General features: G+C 44.7%; 2 protein-coding genes across 2 annotated transcripts; both read left to right on the top strand.

Annotated features, from left to right (window-relative positions):
- The first annotated feature begins 256 nt into the window (after window positions 1–256).
- Window positions 257–11,535, top strand: ddx41 (DEAD (Asp-Glu-Ala-Asp) box polypeptide 41). Its single transcript, XM_035411736.1, has 17 exons — window positions 257–445; window positions 1,854–1,949; window positions 2,212–2,365; window positions 2,718–2,792; window positions 3,542–3,602; window positions 4,342–4,478; window positions 5,339–5,411; window positions 5,797–5,950; window positions 6,391–6,527; window positions 6,824–6,986; window positions 7,333–7,464; window positions 8,631–8,702; window positions 9,206–9,302; window positions 9,625–9,774; window positions 10,026–10,097; window positions 10,500–10,610; window positions 10,969–11,535. Exons 1-17 carry the CDS (start codon window positions 419–421, stop codon window positions 11,103–11,105), a joined length of 1,848 nt encoding a protein of 615 aa, XP_035267627.1. The 5' UTR covers window positions 257–418; the 3' UTR covers window positions 11,106–11,535.
- A 1,394-nt stretch (window positions 11,536–12,929) lies between these two features.
- On the top strand, window positions 12,930–19,961 carry LOC118222678 (docking protein 3-like). The gene is made up of 5 exons (XM_035408445.1): window positions 12,930–13,078; window positions 14,044–14,349; window positions 14,738–14,825; window positions 16,930–17,099; window positions 18,817–19,961. The coding sequence occupies exons 1-5, from the start codon at window positions 13,022–13,024 to the stop codon at window positions 19,336–19,338; spliced, it is 1,143 nt and encodes a 380-aa protein (XP_035264336.1). The 5' UTR covers window positions 12,930–13,021; the 3' UTR covers window positions 19,339–19,961.
- Window positions 19,962–21,555: the final 1,594 nt, after the last annotated feature.

Genomic DNA, 21,555 nt, shown 5'->3' with positions numbered 1-21,555 from the left:
AGTTAATAGTAACCATATCTCAACGTCCCAAAATGAAATTCAAGTCATTGTTCAGATAATGATTGGAATGATAATTTTGACTTTGTATGTGGTTTCACTTCATAAAACTAAAATTATTATACATTATCATAGGCATATTGACTGAAAATGACTTGTACCATATTTTTGCATTTGTTTAAAAAAAAAAAAAAAAAAAAAAAAAAAAACAAAAAAAAAGAAATGGTCTGAGAGTTCAAGAACTTCCTTGGATTGGATTTCCTCGGCCACCGTACCACTGTCGGAAAAGAAACGCGATGGCGACGGTGCTGTTTGTTTTCCAACGCGGAGCTCATAATTGAACTCAATTTTATCAACGCAATAACAAAATACAGCGGATATTTCTGAAACTTTGCCAACTCATAACCTACAGAATATAACAATGGATCCAGAAAGCAGATCAAGGAAGGTAAATGTGCATCTGTATTCTGTACGTTCAGTCGCTAACTTAGATTGCGTAGAGTACAGCTAGGCTTTTAGCCAGAGCAGGCTAGCCAGAACTCGTGTCTTCGCTCGTTTGTGTTAATTATGCAGATAACAGTTGGTAGATTTAAATTGACTACAGTATACAATGACTCAGCAGCAAAGTTAACCCGCTAACGTTAGTTACATGCCAATTACAGTTGTATCTGTATTGCCTCATTGGCTATGATAGCTAACGCGATCTTTCAGAACTGTTTGAACGTGATAGGTCTGGTCCCCGTCTGGCGCACCATTTGCTAGCCCATTTTTGTCTTTCAGCGATGTGCAACGTTAGTTTTTTGGCGCATCAATGGTACTTAACGTATGGCAACAGCAAAATTAGCTACCGAATGGCCGCACCGACACGGAGATATGGTTAGCTAACGTAATTTAGCTATCGATAAGTTCACATAAATTATACATATACATTAAGTGGTTGTTTTTTTCTTTGAATGAAGCCAATGGACTAGTCAAATAACTAGTAGCACCATCGTCCTTCCAGAGGCTGATAACATATTGTAAACGGACAATGAAAATCTATCTGATATAATTCGTTAGAATCAGCATTCAGGATCGTCAGCAAAATATGCATCTGATCGCGAAACCACACTGGACAGTTTGCTGATGGGAACGAGCTGGGTTTGACGCACGTAAATCATGGTCAGTACATACGGCGAGACGGGACACGAACCATGTTGTGTAGCTAATTATCGTCACGTATTGTGATGGTGTAACAAGAACACAATCCGACCTATCCGCCAGTACACAAGTAGGCAACCCTACTTGATTTTGAACGATTATTACCAGCTTGAGTCTGAATGGTGTAACGCAGAGTGCCTCCAGCACATGGTTCACCTGAATTCATTAAGCCTAATAATGCAGTTATTTAGTTGTAGGCTATTATCTCTGGCACTCCAGGACCAGGGCTGCCTACTCCTGCCTTACAACAGGGGTTCTCACACTTGACTCCTTGGTCTTTGTATTTTTCTGAATTTTTCTTTAAACCCGTCCTAAGACAGTGCAGGTTTGGCTCACAAGTGTACATACTTCCAGTAATTAGGACCCAACTTAGTTCACCTGTGAGTCTATGATGTAATGAATACGGAGGTAACCATTTTCTAAAGGAATCGTTTGCTGAGTAGGACATTGCAGAAAATTCTGCCTTTGGGCCTAGCTAATCTGACTGCTGAAAAATCCTGGGACGTTTAGCCAGTTCCTCATGTCATGCATCACTATTGCTGATAAATCCATATTCTGCATTTTACTTTATTACTTAATTACCGTGTTCATTCAAATGATCTAGGCTATATAACAGGTACATAGAATAATAATAACATGATGGAGGTGGTCTACAGAGGCACCAGGAGGAAGAGGAGGCACCAGGCTCAGAGGGATCTGAGGATGACGCGTATGTGCCATATGTTCCTGTCAAACAGAGGAAACAAGAGATGGTATGTAACATCTATTCCCTCCAGTTAGTAGTGATGTATCAGCTGCAGAGATGTGTCTGTGCTATGATTGGTCAATCAGCACCATGTGTTAATGCTGTAGACCTGTCTCTGTAAAGAGACTTCTGTGTCTGAGCTGTCACTGGCTGACTAGTAATAGGACAGTGTGACTGTGCAGGTGTGTAATAATGTGTCCAGCTGCAGAAGCTGCTCAGTACTGGGACAGTGTGACTGTGCTGTGCAGTAACGCGTCCTGTGTGTTCAGCTGCAGAAGCTGCTGCGGCTGCGGGGGAAGGGCCTGACGGAGGAGGAGCAGAGGGAGAGCGGAGGCGAGCAGAGGGACGATGAGGAGGGCGTCGGCCCGCGCTCTAATGTCAGCCTCCTCGACCAGCACCAGCACCTGAAGGAGAAGGCCGAGGGTGAGTCGCCTCGCCTCACCTGGCCAAAACCACGCCCACTTTACCATCAGCGTGCCCACCTAGTCAGCCCCGCCCTCTACTTATTTATTTATTTATATTTTTATTTAAATATCTGGGCCAGTCTCTGACTCATCTGATGATATTAATTCATGCATTTTTTTTAGTTAATATCTTTTTTTATTTGACAGACTTATAAGGCTATCTGGGCGCACTACACTAAATCTGCAGTAATCTGCTGGGTTGTGATGAATAGTCTGAAATTGATTGATTGAAACAGTGAAAGCAGTTCTTTTGTTTATATTTATTTATGTCTGTGTTTGTGCGCACGTGCACATGTTTCTGTCCCATGCAGCTCGAAAAGAATCGGCAAAGGAAAAACAGCTAAAGGAGGAGGAGAAGATCTTGGAGAGTGTGGCTGAGGGAAGAGGTGAGAGAACCTATTATGAGAATAGTATTGCTGTCTCTGTATGTCTCGCGCTCACTCTCTCTCTCTCTCTCTCTCTCTCTCTCTCTCTCTCTCTCTCTCATTGTTTGCTGTGTATATCTGTGTTCTTGTGTTTCTATTTTCTCTCTCTAGTTTCATTAATTCTGTTCTACTGTTGTCTACAATTATGTTGGGGACGGTGAAATGAAATGACTTCAAAGTCAGCCACATTTATTACAAAAGAGTTGAGAACACACACATGCATGCACGCCCTTCCTCCCTTCTTCTCTGCTGGGGTGGGCTGAATGGTATTAGAGGGACAAAACCAGTTTCTCATCTCACCCCTGGACTCATCCTTTCCCTGTGCCCCGCCCGGACATCACCAGCATGCAGCCCCACCCACCTAACAGCATCCAGCTGAATCTTAAAAGCAAAAGGCCGTTGTCCGCAGCGTCTTATTTACAAATATGATTATGTTCGATTGTTCTGACATCAAACTAAATTGTTAACTAAAACACCACCAGGTGTTTGACTGACTTTTGCCCATCTCACTGAACAATGAACAAAACACTGCTGACACAGCATTGAAAGATAGTGCAGTTTCATGTTTCATAGCAAACCTAGATGTACAGCTTCTGTTCCAAACACCTTATAAATCATTCTGGCTGCACAGCGACACTTTGTCTATGTGGAGCTAATGCATACAGTCCCTGAAAAGCTAACGCGGGTAATCATTCTCTTCTCTCCGACAGCGCTGATGTCCGTGAAGGAGATGGCCAAGGGAATCACGTACGAGGATCCAATAAAAACCAGGTGAGGACAGCAGAGCGGTTTTTACTCTGGGCTGGCGGCATCTGGCTGTGATGGTAGGGATGTGGTCCGATGTGGTTGGATGTTGTTGAATGCCGAGGTAAGAGGCAAAGCAGTTTTACTCATGTCCTGCCTCATCTGACTGTGATGAGGGGGATGTGATGGGATGTGATGTTGATCTGATCTTTGTGAACCTTCCATGACCCCTTGTATAACCTCTTCCATGGGCGGTGAACAAGCAGTCTATCCTTTCCTTACCTAGCTGGATCACTGCACTGAGTAAAACCCGGAACGCTCCGGAATATGGAACAATGGACTGAATTGAAAATAGCTGTTTTACTCAGCCAACTCACTAATTCTGCTTTGTGAAACACCCCCAGTACTGTGGGGAAGTTATTAATTTGACGTGGCTTCTGCTATACTGGTTGCCTGTTCAGGTATCAGCTGGGGAAAACTGCTGATGTAACTGACTGCATCTCTGAAACCATGTTGCTGGTGATATTAAGCTGGATTAACGGAAGCTGTGGAAGCATGTTCTCTGCATGGTGCCATTTCCCAGGCAACCTAATAGTTTCCGTGAATGCTAATATCTGGAGATTTATTTCTGCTGAAACTGTAATTCTCCATATTGGATCCCAGCCTTTCAGACAAAGGTTTAAACTCATTAGGAATAACCCGGTTTGGGGTGGGGCATATAAACCATGGAGATGTGGTCTCACAGTGCAGTTCCCTCTCCCCACAGCTGGAGGCCGCCACGCTACATCCTGAACATGCCCTCGGCGCGGCATGACCGCGTGAGGAAGAAGTACCACGTCCTGGTGGAGGGAGAAGGAATCCCTCCTCCCATCAAGAGTTTCAGGGAGATGAAGTTCCCACAAGGTGGCGCCCTAGCGCTCTGCTCATCACCCTGTCTGTGTGTGTGCGTGCGCGTGTGAGTGTGTGTTCACATGTCTGCCTTACTGTCTTGCTTTCAACGTAGAGAATTTCAGTCATTAAATAGTGACTTTGATTTGGCGACACGTGCTTTAAGTGCATTGAGATAGAAATGATAGAGTGGGAGTCTGTCAGTCGAGCGATTCTGTTCATGTAAACCCATTAAACTAGTGATTAATTCAGACAGGTGTATCATTTAATTGAATTAGAATAATTGACTCTTCAGCTGCGCCTAGAACAATTAATTGAACGTCTGATTAAATTTGAACCAGCTACCCAAATTTCCTTTCCTGCGGGCAAATATTAACAGATGTATTGAATTAAAACCTTTGGAATTAAGTCAGTGATTTATATCTTAATAGCACAAACAGCTCCGGTAATGAAGCTCCTCCCCAGTGAGTTTATGGCAGATTAATTGCGCATATCTGAAATAATGGTCAGGATTTCTTTAACTGCTCAATCAAACCCTAATTAACAGAACTTGTTAAGAGAAGGCCTAGCGCGCAGCCTATCTCCAGAAATGCGTCTGAGGAATGCTGATCTGTGCCTGTTCCCTTTCTCTAAAGACCCATGCCGGGAATGACAGCCTGCCGGTTTTACAGTTTAATGGCATGGCAGGAGATTAATGGCAGATTTCTACTCTCTGTTTAGACCATTAGAATACCTGGTGTGGTTCGGGTATTATAGGGGCCTTAATGTTTAAATGGGAAATATTACAAATGGACACAATGTGTGTACGTGAAGAGACCCTGACTGCAGCAGCATTCACAAACGCTGTCTTTGTCTGTCTGTCTGTCTGTCTGCAGCGATATTAAAGGGCTTGAAGAAGAAAGGCATCGTTCATCCCACGCCCATTCAGATCCAAGGAATCCCAACCATGTGAGTATAGGGGGTGGAGGTGGGGGTGGGGTGGGTGTGAGGCTGGGTTTGGCTTGTGGCAGGAGTCTGGTGACGATGTAATCTGGGAGTCTTCACATGATGGTGAAACTGAAATGCTTGTAAGGATTTTCACTCATGGAAGTAATATCAGTGTAAGTCTCACCCTATGAGAGGGTAGAGAAACTACAGCAACGGTGTTCGACTGGGCAGAGTAGGGGAAGTAGAATAACATGTATGATCTTCATCACTCTCTTGGAGTCAAAATGTGAAATAACACTCACTGCGCTCTTGTTTTTGGTTATGTGCGTGTGTGTGCGCGTGTGTGCGCGTGTGTGTGCATGTGTGTGCGTGTGTGTGCGTGTGTGTGCGTGCGTATGTTGTGTAGCCTCTCAGGACGGGACATGATCGGGATCGCCTTCACGGGTTCGGGGAAGACTCTAGTGTTCACACTGCCCATCACCATGTTCTGCCTGGAGCAGGAGAAGAGACTGCCCTTCTACAAGAGAGAGGGGCCCTACGGACTCATCATCTGCCCTTCCGTAAGTCTGCTGCCCTCTGCTGCCTGCATGCTGCTATTACACCACATTACACTGCTCCACTCAGTCAGCACTCAAGTGTTGGGAGTCTCACATGGTGGAGTATTGTATAAAGTTGTTGAATGTTACCCGTGTTATTGAGGTGTGGGGTCCTCAGCCAGACATTGGACATTTTAAGGGACTTAGCAACTGCACAACAGTGTTTCTGACACTGTTTTCTGAGTGTTCTAGGGGCCACTCTTATGAAGGTTTGGTGGTTATATGGGGGCACTGTTATGAAGATTTGGGTGGTTATTTGGGTGTTCTGTGATGGTTTGGGTGGTAACGGGGAGTGCTCTGCGATGGTTTAGGTTGTTGTAGGGGGTGCCCCGGGATGGTTGGGGTGGTTATTTGGGGTGCTCTGTGGTGTTTGGGTGATTACAGGGGCGCTGTTGTGTCTACAGAGAGAGCTGGCGCGGCAGACCCACAGCATCATTGAGTACTACTGCAAGCTTCTGGAGGAAGAGGGGGCCCCGCCCTTGCGCTGCGCCCTCTGCATTGGAGGCATGTCTGTCAAGGATCAGATGGAGGTGGTCAAACAGTGAGTACGCTGCTTCAAGGGAATGGGGCGGGGCATGGGTGTGGCTGTCACCTCCCAGAATTCAAACTAAGCCCCTCCTACCGGTTATACAATTTCCTCTGTGTAGAACTGATCTGCAGCCATGAATGTCACAATCACAATGTTCTTTAAATGTGTTTTAAAGTCTGTACTGAGACAAGCAGACAGAAGCAGACTTTTACCAGGGGTTAGATGGTGAATGCAAGGAATTGTGGGTAGGCATGGTCCAGGAAGAGGAGCAGGACTCTGGGCGTGGCTAACTTCTGTTTCCATGGCAGCGGCGTGCACATGATGGTGGCCACACCTGGTCGGTTGATGGACCTCCTGCAGAAGAAAATGGTGAGCCTGGACATCTGCCGCTACCTGGCGCTGGACGAGGCCGACCGCATGATTGACATGGGCTTCGAGGAGGACATCCGCACCATCTTCTCCTACTTCAAGGTCACCTTCCCGAACACAGTGCTACAGCACCTTCATTCAGTCACGCTCACTGTCCCTCTCCAAGGTCACCTTCACAAACACAGCCCCACAGCACCTTCATTCAGTCACGCTCACTGTCCTTCTCCAAGGTCACCTTCACAAACACAGCCCCACAGCACCTTCATTCAGTCACGCTCACTGTCCTTCTCCAAGGTCACCTTCACAAACACAGCCCCACAGCGCCTTCATTCAGTCACGCTCACTGTCCTTCTCCAAGGTCACCTTCACAAACACAGCCTCACAGCACCTTAATGTGCTGCGTGGTCTGGAGGGGCGGGACTTGAGTTTAGGTGCTGTCTGTCTATAGGGCCAGAGGCAGACGCTGCTGTTTAGCGCCACCATGCCGAAGAAGATTCAGAACTTTGCCAAGAGCGCCCTGGTGAAGCCCATCACCATCAATGTGGGCCGCGCTGGGGCGGCCAGTCTGGACGTCATTCAGGTGAGGCCACTAATCGACGAATGCAATGTAAACTGTATGGACTGTTATTAGCCCATAGAGGCGAGACAGATGACTAACACATGGATCCACAAATCTAAGCTATATGCATTGATTTTCTATAAACTCTCAGCCTATCCAGTTTATGTTACGTGCAGTTCTGTGTTGTGACCGCTGACCGAAACAAAGCAATTCTTCACAACAGGGTGGTAAATTAGTTGGGCGAATCTTTTGACATCTGTTATGTATTATGATTATTAGATATTAGCTTAGCTGATGCTCTTATCCAGAGCTATATCTACTGATACAGATTTGCTCAGGGGTACAACATCCAGTGTTGCAGTATCCTGCCTGGGAATCGAACCTTCAACCTCGTTCAGGAGCCCAGATTCCAAATCATTAAACTACACTACCATACTATCATATTTTATGTACATCAAAAATATAATAATTCTAATAACAACGATAAGCAGTTTTTGTGATGCTTGACGCTGTCCCTGCCAAACCACATTCCCGGGTGAGTTGTGCACACCATCCATCTGGCTGGCAGGACCTGTCTTTAACCCCGGGAGGAACCCGCAGTGGCGGAGGCAGTCGGCTCCAAATCATCCAGTGACTGTCAGTTAGACGCACTGTCAGCTTGTGAAGTCACAGCACGATATACAGGATCAAATTATAGATCTGGAGCAGCGTTGGACTGCAGTGCTGGTCGGGAGGGGGGTGGGGTGGGGGGGGGGGGGGGGGGGGGGGGGAGTAGGAGGGGCTTTCTCTACCTGCCCTGTGTGTGGGGGACTGGAGCAGGCTAGACGTGTGGCTGTTTCCACTTCTGAGTAGCCTGAGCAGATCACACGCACTCAAAGAGGATAAAGATGCTCTTTTCATAGAAAATGGCTCTTTTACATGCAGGTAGAATTTTCAAAAGGGAGTCCTTAAAATTTTCTAATGGCATTTCACTGAAGAGAAGTATAATTATGTTAGAATTTTGTTCTGAATGTTGTTAACTAATCTTCAGAAATTGTTGATGCTTCGTTTAATAATTATTTGTCGTTGGCCTGCATTGAAGAATATGACGTCTGTCCTCCTAGAAACGGATTTCTGAAGAACTATATTTTTGGCAAAAGACGAGTTGCAGGTTGACGTCACTCTTCTTTCCGTTTGAATTTGTTCAGGAAGTGGAGTACGTGAAAGAGGAAGCCAAAATGGTGTACCTCCTGGAGTGCCTGCAGAAGACTCCGCCCCCCGTACGTGCTCGTCTTCCTGTGCTGCCGTTACATTCCTAACCTGTGTCGGGTTTAAAGACGCGGAAACACAGTGCCAAGTTGCATTAGTGCACGTAGGAAACACAGCTTTTTAATACATAGGAGACTGCGTTTGTTCAGTTACTTGCCATCATTTCAACATCAGTAGTCTGGTAGACAGATGTATAAATGTACACTTGGTTTCCTAATGAAAGCATGTTTTATTGTGATACGTCTGTCTGGAGGGACATAAGAACATAAACATATTAGATGATGTCAGCAGGCCCTTCTGCCCATTCAGGCCTGTTCTCTCTGTAGGTTGCTGAAGTAAAAGTGTTCTCGCGTCTAGCTGAGACCACACGATGTAAGCCTGTGTTTATGAGCTTATGAGCTGTGTCAGGGATGAGCCATGGGTTTCCCTCGTGAGGGGTGCCCAGTAATGATATAGAGTGTAAAGCCCTTGACCTGTAAGTGCATTCCAGGCGTAAAGGTCTCTCTCCTCTCAGGTGCTGATGTTTGCAGAGAAGAAGGCGGACGTGGACGCCATCCACGAGTACCTTCTGCTGAAGGGCGTGGAGGCGGTGGCTATTCACGGAGGGAAAGGTGTGTGTAGTGCGAGCGTGTGTGTATGTGTATGTGTATTCTTACTAAAAAAAACAAATGCCACGTTTTCATTTTCGCCCAGGGCATGTATCGTGGTTTCCTTTTTTTAGACCTGGGCAGGACTTGTGCATTGTGGCAGAAGCAAGTGGCTTGGTGTGTTACTGCACTCTTTTTCAATGTCAAGCCCACAGCTTTGATCATGATTTGTGTAATGGTTTTTTGTCCGTTTGTCAGCCTCTGTGATTACAGAGCACAAGCTGTTGTGGAATATGGTATTTTCTGAGATGAGTGTGCGTATGTCTGTGTGTGTGGTGTGTTTCAGACCAGGAGGAGAGGACGAAGGCTATTGAAGCCTTTAAGGAAGGGAAGAAGGATGTGCTGGTAGCCACAGATGTGGCCTCCAAGGGGCTGGATTTTCCTGCCATCCAGCACGTGGTGAACTACGACATGCCCGAGGAGATCGAGAACTACGGTACGAGCTAAGAACCCCCACCAATCAGAATGCCAGTCACCCATCCTCACCTATCAGACTACTTAATATTATCCTCGCCCTCCAATCAGCCTACTTTATACCGCCCACCTCCTACCAATCAGGCTATGTGACGTCACCATTCCGCGTGTCTCTGTCTTCACCAATCAGATTGTGCGATTTTGCGCACACTCCAATCAGAGAAGAGTTTGTGTATCGTGTTGTGTAATGTTGCTCTGCGTCTGTGTGTTCAGTCCACAGAATTGGGCGTACTGGAAGATCGGGGAAGACTGGGATCGCCACCACCTTCATCAACAAGGGCTGCGGTGAGAACAGGAATAAACACCCACAATCCTTCTTGTTCTGCATAATGCTTGTAACAAAAACATTTACAGTCCTCTAACCCCAGGGCCCATTTGCGATTTCTGTTGCAAGTAATGCCGACAACCACCTCTACCCTGCTAGCTCCCACAAACATTCATCCTATTGGCCTGCTCACTTCCTCTCTGTGATTGGAGTAGAAAACCCTTGTCCTGTAAATAGGAACAGAAAGCGGAATCGCACAAAGGACACACCTTTTGTTTTGTCTGTTTCCCTCAGCCTGGTAAATTCCCAAATTCCCACCGAATTTCACACCCTCCCCTCTCTCCGCTTGTCTCACCCCGTCTCCTCTCCCTATCTCTCTCTTCCTCGCTCCTTCCCTCCCTACTCACTTCTGCCCTCTCCAGACGAGTCAGTCCTGATGGATCTGAAGGCTCTGCTGATCGAGGCCAAGCAGAAGGTGCCGCCCGTGCTGCAGGTGCTGCAGACCGGCGACGAGACCATGCTGGACATCGGAGGTGAGAGCGCCCCCCGCTGCCCCGGGGGACCCGAGCGTGTATGCTGCCCGCGCTGTGGTGTTCTGCAGATATTAATAGCCCTGTGCACTGTGCTAGCACGTCACTGCTCAGGGCAGAACCCACACTATGAAACCACAGCCCTTAGTGTGTAAAAGGAGAAGCAGGGCCTCTTTCAGGGCTCGTACAACGGTTGGTCTATTTGCTCAGACAGGAAATAATGTCACATGCATGGGACTTATTCTTTGGGGTCAATGCTCACTGTAGTGGTGTTCATTCAGATATGACTTCGTACATAGCTGTGATGGGTTGCACTGAAACCCTAAACGTTGAAATGATGTGTGTGTGTGTGTGCGCACAGGGGAGCGAGGCTGTACGTTTTGCGGCGGTCTGGGCCATCGGATCACAGACTGCCCCAAACTGGAAGCCATGCAGACCAAGCAGGTCACCAACATCGGCCGCAAGGACTACCTGGCACACAGCTCCATGGACTTCTGAGCTCCTCTGGACTATTTCTCTCTGGCTGTCTTCACCCACCTCTCTCTCTCTCGCTCTCTCTCTCTCTCTTCACCCATCTCTCTCTCTCTCTTCCTCATGTTTATCTGTCCTGTCCAATCTCTCTCTCTCTCTCTTTCTCTTTCTCTTTACCTTCCTTTCTCTCTCAGTTGCCCTATTTTGAATATTTTTATCTGATGGGCACCTGTTTTGAAGCTCCCTTATCACGGTCACTGCCGGTGGGGTGGGGGATGTAGTGATTGCTCATTTCCAGAACGTTCTGTAGGTAAATGCCTCAAGCGTGTTTCCCTGCTCACCCTCACCACACTGCTGTAAATCCCATGTGCTTTTACAAGGCTTCCTTTTGTATGGATTTTCTGAAGGAAAACTCCAGTGTTGATGTAATGTAAATAAAGTTGCAAACAGAGCTTGAGTCTGTTGTGAGTGTGTGTGTGTGTCTGTTTCTTGAGGGAGTTGCTCTCAGATGATATGATCTTCTGGGTGTTTTTTGGTCAGGCGTGAAAGTAGCGTGTGCACTAATTTAGGGTGCAAGATAAAACAGCCTAGCACTAAATGGGGAAGTGAGATATGATGGCGCTGAGATTTAGAGATCTGGAAAGTCCTTTTCTAGGGGGAGAGTGTTGCAAAGCTTAGGTACAGCATTATAATGTGCAGCAATATATATTATCTGAGCAACAGCCTTGCAGTGTATCTGGGATATTTAATTGGGCAGACATTAATGGGCCTAGTTTAGCTTAATGGTTTGCGACCTGGTCTTGCAACTCCAGTGTTTGTTCAATGCTCAACTGGGACACTGCGATTGTACTAGTATAGCAAAGTACTTGAAGTGGGTTGCTTTAGTCATTCAAGATATTACAGCACATAACTACGTCAAGTCAACTATACCGTGAATGTAATCGAAGACAAAGTACAGAGTCGGACAGAGAGAGCTTTCCCTGTTGAGCTACAGCACTCAAACCCCTAAGACAAAACAGCTTTTTAGTACGACCTCATGATGGCGTTTGGCAAGGGAGGTACGCAGATGAGAGTACACAGCTTTCATTCATAAAATTTGGAGTTCATAATATTCATGCCGCTTGACCCTGGAGTGTGGCTATTAGCTGTCCAGTAGCTGCTTATGTGGTTAATGTGTTCAGAGAATGTAAGTTCCATTGGTGAAGGGCATCCGCTAAGGAAAGAGTTTATCATCTTTCATTATCCTAAACTTTTTCCCCCTCCTGGCACTGCTCTTATTGCCTGCTAATTATTTTAGTTCATTACTCTGGCTAACAGCGCTCCCTGTTAATTAGTTGTCATTTAGTAATATCTGTGTAATTATGTGTAAGAGTTTTTAGTTTGGCTCCTTGAGCTTTTGCTCTCTTAATTGCTGCAGCATACCCCCCCCACTCGCAGCTGGGCCTTGCAGACAGCCGAGTTCTCATAGTAACCACTAGTCCTGCCCTTAGGGCTGCCTAGGGGACACCCCTAACAACTTTCAGGCTCTCAAGGAATAACAAGCAACACATATCCGCATGCATGTAATCAAACGCGCATGCATACATGCAGAAGAACATGGTCGCTCGCTCGCAGGCACCTTCTGTCCCCAACCCCTCCCGCACCAGTCCGGTGCCTCAGGTTTGATTTCAGTAGCAGACAGTCGTTATTACTGAGAAGAGTTTAACTGATTATGTCAAGCTTAGTGAAATGTACCGTTCGCATCGTAGGAAAATTATGCAAATGAATCGCTTCCTACCACTGGGTCACGTGACTGTGGGTTTTGCGAAGCAAAACCACAGCTTCTTCAGAACTTGCTCTCTGCTTGTGAAAGTCAGTAGCCGCCCTGCCACAGGAACATCTGACGCAGTCCACGGATCCTCCTCCGCGTCTCAGCTCTGCGTGTGTCTGCACAGAACGGGGCCATGGAGATTCCTGCCAAGGAGGGCATGCTGCACCTGCAGGGCGTCAAGTTTGGGAAGGTGAGTGTCTCCTGAAGCCGGAAATGCCGGTCGACTTTATAGCTGTCCTCGCCCTGACTTAAAGAGGCAGTTTTGGGCTGTGCGACTTCATGGTGTATCTGTAGTGTGTCTGGGCTTCAGCTGAACATTATGTCATTCTCAGGGCCGAAGCTCTTCAGACCTCTCACACACAGTTTTACTGTTGAATCATTCACCACAATTTAAATGTAGCGGAGTCCATATTGGCTGTTGGATATTGGCATATTGGAGTCCATATAGTCACCATAGTCTGCAACAGTTGGCTTTTTCCTTCTTCCTGGCCGTAAGATACCATCTGATGACATTGCATAAATATTAAACGTTGCAGCACAATACCCAGCATTACCTTATGAAATTAGGCCTATGGAATTGCATAACATGACGGAAAAAATGCTTGTCATTTTCCTGACTAAATTAGCGCTCTGAAAATGACGAGCATTGTTTCCGTCATGTTATGCAATTCCCTACGCCTAATTTCATAAGGTAACGCTGCAACGTTTAATATTTATGCTTCTAACAAATGCAATGTCATCAGATGGTATCTTACAGCCAGGAAGAAGGAAAAAGCCAACTGTTGCAGACTATGGTGACTGTTTAATCCAAGTGCAACTCAAAACCTTCACGGCTGTATTTTTACTGAAGTTTTCACAGTTGGACCTTGAGTGGGGAAGGTGTCATATTCTGGAAATTAGCCTGTTTTTTATTTTTAAAGAATTGAGGAAAACAATGTCGTAATTCTAAAAATTGATTCCAAAATATTGTTTGCATGTAGATACCCAATTGTCTGAGTGTGAATAAGTAAGTCTGGTGCACAAACAGATAATGGAAGGTGTCCGTCAATGTGGTTGCAGTACGAGTTGCTAGTTTTGAATGTTGAGCAGTTATTATTTTGCGAAGAAACTATGGAACGGATGGAGTGACACGGTTGCCCCGCCCTTCCCTCACAGAAGTCATGGCGGCGGATCTGGGCGATGCTGTTCGCGCCCAGCTCGTACGGTATCGGCAGAGTGGAGCTGTATAACATGCGGGACGGGGGGGCTGGCGGTGCGGTCCCAGCCCCAGCCAGACAGGGGAAGGGCGCGGACAAGCGCGTGATTCGGCTGGATGACTGCCTCAGTGTTTGCACCGTCGCTGAGGAGGACTGCCCTCGCGACTGTTCTGCCTTCTATCTGAGCACCGCCCAGCGCACCTACGCCCTGGCTGCCCCGCCCACCGATGACTGGGTGTCCATAATCTCCCAGCTGGCCTTCCAGGTACAACCCTGATAACCAATGACAGAGAGCGGAGGCGGTTCGAGGAGGATGTGACCTGGCGGTCGGGATGTGACATGCGGTGGGGATGGTTAGAGGGGGATGTGATAGCCTGTATAGATGTTAGAGGGGGATGTGACAGGCTGTGGGGATGGTTAGAGAAGTATGTGATAGACTGGGGATGGTTAAAGGAGGATGTGACAGGCTGTGGAGATGGTTAGAGGAGGATGTGATAGGCTGTAGGGATGGTTAGAGGGGGTGTGGCAGGCTGTGGGAATGGTTAGAGGAGGATGTGATAGGCTGTGGGGATGGTTAGAGGGGGTTGTGACAGGCTGTAGGGATGGTTAGAAGGGATGGGACATTTCTTCTGACTCTGCTCACTGTTTTGTAGAGGAACAACAGAAAGCTATCCTTAAACAGCACAGGGAGTGAAGCGGTGCAAATGTTGGAGAATGAACTGTACTCTTCCTGGAGCTCAGGTATGAGAAAGCCAAGGTGTTGGGCTATTAACTTGGAGGTTGCAGGTTCAAATCCCCAGTGGGATACTCTCAGTGTACCTTAGAGCAAGGTGCTGCCCTTCATTATCTGGTGACTACTGATGAAATTGTACAATATGATCCAGATATCATAATTTTTAAAAAAAATTTGGAAGCCATGCAAGTTTCTGGATCAGAGAATGAATTGAGAAAACAGATGTTTTATTTCTTTGGTTGAGCATGGACAGGGAAAGGATCTGTTGTGGGCTACCTAACTGTACTGAAGCCCATATTTTAAGCAGGATGGTCCTGTTGCATATTATCCACATGGGAACATCAGATACATTTTTACAAAACAGTATTTAACGAAGTAATTCAGGTTAAGTACTTTGTACAACAGCAGAATCACACATGGGTTTACATTACATTACATTACATTATAGGGATTTAACAGACACTCTTATTACATTACATTACAGGCTTTTAGCAGTGACTTTGACTTACACAACATTTTCACATAGCATTTACATTGCATACATTTATACAGCTGCTACAACGGCATGTCCTACCCAGGAGTCGAACCTGCAACCTTGGTTACAAGCCCAGTTCCTTGCCCATTATATTACACTGCCGGTTTGAAGCCAATAACCCTCTGGTTATGATGCCAGACACATTACATGGCCAAAGGTATGTGGACACCTGGCATCCAACATCTTATACAAAATTGTGGGCATTAATATGGAGCTGGTCCACCCTTTGCTGCTATAACAACCTGTACTCTACAGGGAAGGCTTTATACTAGATGCAGGGATTTGTTTCCATTCAGCCAGAAGAGCATTAGTGAGGTCGGGCACTGATTGGGCGATTAAGCCTGGCTCACAGTTTGCTTTCCAATTGATCCCAAAGGTGTTGGATGGGCTTGGGGTCAGGGCTCTGTGTAGGCCAGTCAAGTTCTTCCACACCATTCGGGACACAACCATATCTATATGGACCTCGCTGTGTGCCAAGGGCCATTGCCATGCTGTGACAGGAAAGGGCCTTCCCCAAACTGTTGGGGAAGCACAGAATCATCTAGAATGTCATTGTATGCTGCAGCAATAAGATTTGCCTTCACTGCAACTAAGGGGCTGAGCCCAAACCATGAAAAAAAAAAGCCTGAGACTAAGGGGTGTCCTGATACTTTTGGTCATATAGCATGCCACTGTCGTAGATGCTAGGTTGAGAACCAGATGAAGGAGTTGCATACCCTCAGCACACTACATCTGGGTTACTTCCTAGCAACCAGCAGCTATTGTGTAAAAGGACATGGCCTAACGACTGATGGCTGATAAGCTGTCGGATTGCAAAAATGTTTCATCTGTGCAATTTTCATTCTAAGGAATGCACATTACTACCCTCCCATTCAAACATATCATTCAAATGTTATGAAAATAAATTACAAACAGTTTCATACCTTTTATTTTGGGGGAGGGGAGCTATTTCTGGTGACCTCAAAATAAGTACTTGTGAATTTTCCATTCAGTAAGGAGGTAGGCGACTTCGTAGCATCGTAAAATGGTTCTCGCAGGGGAGGCGGGGTTTTATTTGTGTGTCTCGGGGGCCTTAAAATAACCAAACTGCACTTACAGTCACAGCTATAACCTCACAGCCTACTCTGACACCCCTTTTCACACTGCAGCAACAGCAAACATTATTAGATAATGCAGACAATGCTTGTTCAGTGAGCTCTGGTTATTATCTAATGCACACAGCTTGTTCAGTGAGCTTTGGTTATGTCTAACGCAGACAGAGCTTGTTCAGTGAGCTCTGGTTAAGTCTAATGCAGACAGAGCTTGTTCAGTGAGCTCTGGTTATGTCTAATGTACACAGAGCTTGTTCAGTGAGCTCTGGTTATGTCTAATGTACACAGAGCTTGTTCAGTGAGCTCTGGTTATGTCTAATGCAGACAGAGCTTGTTCAGTGAGCTCTGGTTAAGTCTAATGCAGACAGAGCTTGTTCAGTGAGCTCTGGTTATGTCTAATGTACACAGAGCTTGTTCAGTGAGCTCTGGTTATGTCTAACGCAAGCAGTGCTTGTTCAGTGTGCTGTGGTGATGTGCTTCTCCCAGGTGTGTACCAGGTGATTGTGCAGAGAACAGAGGCAGCGGTAAGGTGTAACCTCGCTGGGTCCTACCTGCTATCGCCCAGCACAGAGGCGCTCACCCTGCAGGACCCAAAGACGGCCTCCCCGCTCTACTGCTGGCCCTATCGGCTGCTCCGACGCTTCGGCAATGACAAGGTTAGCCCTGCCCCCCGCACGCCCCAAGCCTCAGATCATTGGCCACCCTATCACATTAACTATGACCTCATAAATGAATTTACTTCTTCTTTGCTACAAAAAAAGGCCCAAACAACTGATGCCTGTACTTCATATCCCACTGCCTCGCCGGCTCCTGCTCCACACCGCAAGACTGTGGGACTGTAGCCTTGACGTCAGCCTCAGTTCTGCCATTGGTGGCCAGGATTCAGGCAGAATTTGGTTGCTAATTATGAAAAATTAGCCTTGGGGAAAGATGCTTTTCTGCAGTTAGTACGTTACCGCAAAACTGGATTCCACACTAGTTAGGCACAACCTCGAGGCATTGTTCTTGGCTTCCGTAAGTTGAAGTTTAAAATTTAAAATTTAAAATAATTATTGAAGGAAGATAACAGCCTACACTATTTTCAGTCTGGCATAAATTAATGCGCATGCTTTTCTCAGTTTTGAGTTTTTGTAATTAATGAGCTGAACTCAGTTCCGTGGAAATGGAATTGTAAATTATGGCCAGTGGACACATTTGCCTTCAGAGATCTTGTTCATTTTAACAATATTATCTTGCAGTGAAAAACCAAAAGACTTATAACAAAGAGATAGTAATTGGAAAGCATAGTGTGATTCTGTTTTGCAAATGTTAATTGAAGGGACTACAGATAATTTTATAGACATGGTTTAGTATTCATTACGATATTGTTCCAAAGAAATATTACCACTGGAAAATGCCTCTGTCAAATTGTAAATAGCATTGTGCCAGCTCTCTAGGCTGTCATTTCCCTTTTGCATGTAACAGAGGATGCCTCCAGTTATTGCTTTTTATGTTTTAAATTTGAAATGCCAGTCTGTTGTTGTCTTTTGAGTGTCATCCAAAGATGAATTGCACATGGGACAAAACAAATTACATCCATTGGTGTGCAGTAAACTGGGTGGATATTCTTGCACACAATCTGTCAACATTTTTAAAGATCGTCTTTGATGCATCCACGTTTCACTTTAACACATACTTTTAACTGTGTCAACATTGACTTGTAATCTTGCCTGTAATCTTTTTCTAATGAATTCTAGATGGTATAATAACCTGTGCAATGAATTCTCTTATTAAGAGATTAGTGTGCTTACCGTGAGTTCTTCAAGATATGATTTGAAACACCTTAAGTGGTCACATGCATTTCAAGTCACATGCTCATGATCAACATACAGAGCACTAATCATCAATGAGATCCACTATTTATTAAAAGGACTGGATTTCCTACATGGTTCATCCAATATGGATGTAACTACCCACTGATTAAAGCTGACAGTCTGCACTTTAACCTCATGTTAATTGTTTATTTCAAATCCAATGTGTGCTAGAGTACAAAGTAAAAATAACAAAAATTGTGTCACTGTCCAAATTCCTATGGACTACACTGTACTTACAAGATGAGACCTGGTTCTCCTGCAGAAAACTATGCACTACCTTGTGGGTGACTGTATAATTTCTTGGCATTAGCTGCTAAACATGAACTGGCTGTCTGTCAGTTTTATATTAAATCAGTATGTTTTAGTTAAGCATTATTTGATCGTGCAACAGTGATAATACACTTCTGGTGTTTTGCCATGGTTATACATGGATCCGTATTCTATAATAATTAATAATAATGGTGTGCTGAGCATTAATGGCATACTGGTTTCGGCTGACCCCCGTTACTGACTCTTACAGGACAAGGTGAGTATTGAGGCGGGCCGTCGCTGTGACTCTGGGGAGGGTCATTTCACCTTCCAGTCCCAGCACGCAGCAAAGATCTACAAGGCTATCGAAGAGGGCATCAGGCAGCAGAGCGTCACAGATCCAAAAAGCAGTGCCAGGACTGTCCCAGCATGCATCTCTGCTTCCCGCAGCAAAGCGCCCTTTGACGACAGAGATGCAGCTTCCTCCTCAGTGTATCACGATATAAACCAGTGGATGGAGGGGGCGAGCAGGTACGAGGTGGAAGAAGATGGCATGTGTCAGGAAGTGGGAGAAAAGCTGGACAGCCCCTCCCCTGAAAGCCTCTACAGTCTGCTGAGCTTTAACCAGGGGATGGGGCGGCCCACTGTGGGGAGACCCAGCCCCCAAAGCCCCACATCCTCTGTTGTCAGCAGCGCCGAAGTCCCCAATGACTTCAGGCAGAAGCTCTCCAAACTCCTCTCCAAAGACGCAGCCAAAGCACAGCCCCTCGTGAACCCACACCAGGAGTACTGACAGGTTTGAAAGAAGCAGCTATTTTCACCAATATTCAGAACAAAGTCCTTCTTTTGTATGACAAAGTTCTTTTTTTGTATGCATCTACTTCAGTTAGCAACATTTTATACTTGAATATATTTTTGACAAACTTCCTCTCTTTGTACGCTGGTAAAATGACCTTCAGCTCCCCGAAAGCTGTGTAATACTGGGGGGAAATAGCATTGCATCATAAAATCGTAAGGAAAATCCAGGAAATCTACTCGTTTTTAAAGGCTTATTTCAGATGAAGTATTTTACACTGGTCTGGTAGTGACCTATCCTAGGTGATCTTTTGTGATGGAAGCCAAAGACTAGACAGCCGAAAAAGCGTCAGAGCTTTGAAACACGCTAGAATGCTAGAGGAAGAACCCTATATTTATTATACCCGCTGTGGGTCCCTTACCACTGTCAAGCTGTCCCACCCAAGATAAGCCAGATATCACACTGGATTTCCTCTATACTTTCATGTGTAGGACTGAATGCGCTCGTTTGTATCTGATTGGTGTATTTATCTTTGGCTTTGACATTTGTGTGGACGTGTGCTTCTACGCAGAAAAACTAATATTGAAAAAAAAGATCTATAAAAAAGAGAAGTATTTTTATGTGCTGACTCACTTTGTCCCAGTAGACAAATAGCATTTTTTCTTTCTTTTTTTTTTATTACTTCTTTCCTATTGGAAACATGTATGAGCTCATTTGAATCCACCATCCATTAAACTAAATTTTGAAAGGCTGGATATTTGGGAAAACAAATTAAATTATAAATGAACTGTAGGAGCCATCCAATACCATGAGAACAAACATTTTAATCATATGCTTTTGTGAAACGATGTGATATAAACATATATAATCATACTATTTAATTTGCCATTTGACCTTACCCCATGTCTACATGTTAACTAGTAAAATAGTTGCTTGGAGCAGCCTTGTTTTTAACTGTAATTGGGCCAAAAATTACTGTAAATTCAACCTGAATACTTGTGTTAGTAAAAAGATTTGGCTGGACCGCAACAGCGAGGCCAGCCCTATAAACGCGAATGTCTGTGACTGATTAACTGAGTGATGACGTTACACCATTGGTCGGCCGGTCCAGCCATATAGGCTACTAGGTTTTGACCTGGTGTTGTTAAATGTTATTTTGTCGTTATTTTGGTCTACGCCACAATTATGTTGCAAAGGAATACAGAAGTTGAAGTAGCACAGACATTGTAGCTCCACTTTATAATAATAATAATAATAATAATAATAATAATAATAATAATAATTATTATTATTATGTTATTATCTAAGTGGAACTTCAATGCATGAACTCTGATGCTTTAATAATAATAATAATAATAACATTATTATTATTATTATTATTATTATTATTATTATTATATCCGTAAATTAGAGTTAAATTCTACGTGGGTAATGCAACCTTTTTCTATACACCGTTAACACTGTTGAAAATTTTAAAACAGCGCAGAGGGCTACACGTATTTGTGTCCAGTGATAGATTTTCAAAACATCAATGAAGTCGACAGATGTAAAAAAAATAAAAAAAAATAAAAAAAAGTCCTTTCAAATCTGCCAAGAACATGCTCGACTTGGTCTAGAAACCTTTGGGAATGTGTTTCCACTCTTGCATTCAGGAAAATAAATTGCTCAAGGAATAGTGGACGCACAAAAAAACTTAAAAACCCTTTATTCCTAATCAATAACAACTCCAGAATTGTTGACGTAGAATGGAAAATAAAATGCATAAATACCAAAATAATATATCAATTATTTATTTTATTATTATTATTATTATTTTTTTTTTACAAATCTAAAGCTTATTACGCACGGAACTCTGATCTAACAACATATTCCAAAAAAGGTTTAGCCTATGTTTTATCGATAAAGTGCAACTAACGGATCGGCGCTTACTTCTCCTACAATAAATTATTTATACAAATCACTTAAATATATTTTTTTAATCCACTGTAAATTTTAAGGTCGTTTCCTATGGTCTCTCTATGTTATTGCATGTGGCTTGATCAGCAATACATGGAACTTACTACCTGGTAATGGATATGTAGGCCAATCTATAAAACAAATGCCTGTGTTTCACTATTTATACAAAGTATTTCAGGTAGGTTGACAATGGATTACATTCAATCATTTGGTCAGTACGGCACATGTAGCTACTCAGCTATTTGGCTTCTATCCTGT

The sequence above is a fragment of the Anguilla anguilla genome, chromosome 3 (assembly GCF_013347855.1).
Source record: "Anguilla anguilla isolate fAngAng1 chromosome 3, fAngAng1.pri, whole genome shotgun sequence".
NCBI lineage: Eukaryota > Metazoa > Chordata > Actinopteri > Anguilliformes > Anguillidae > Anguilla > Anguilla anguilla.
Note: the sequence above shows the minus strand (reverse complement) of the source record. Positions and strands in the feature narration are given on the sequence as shown.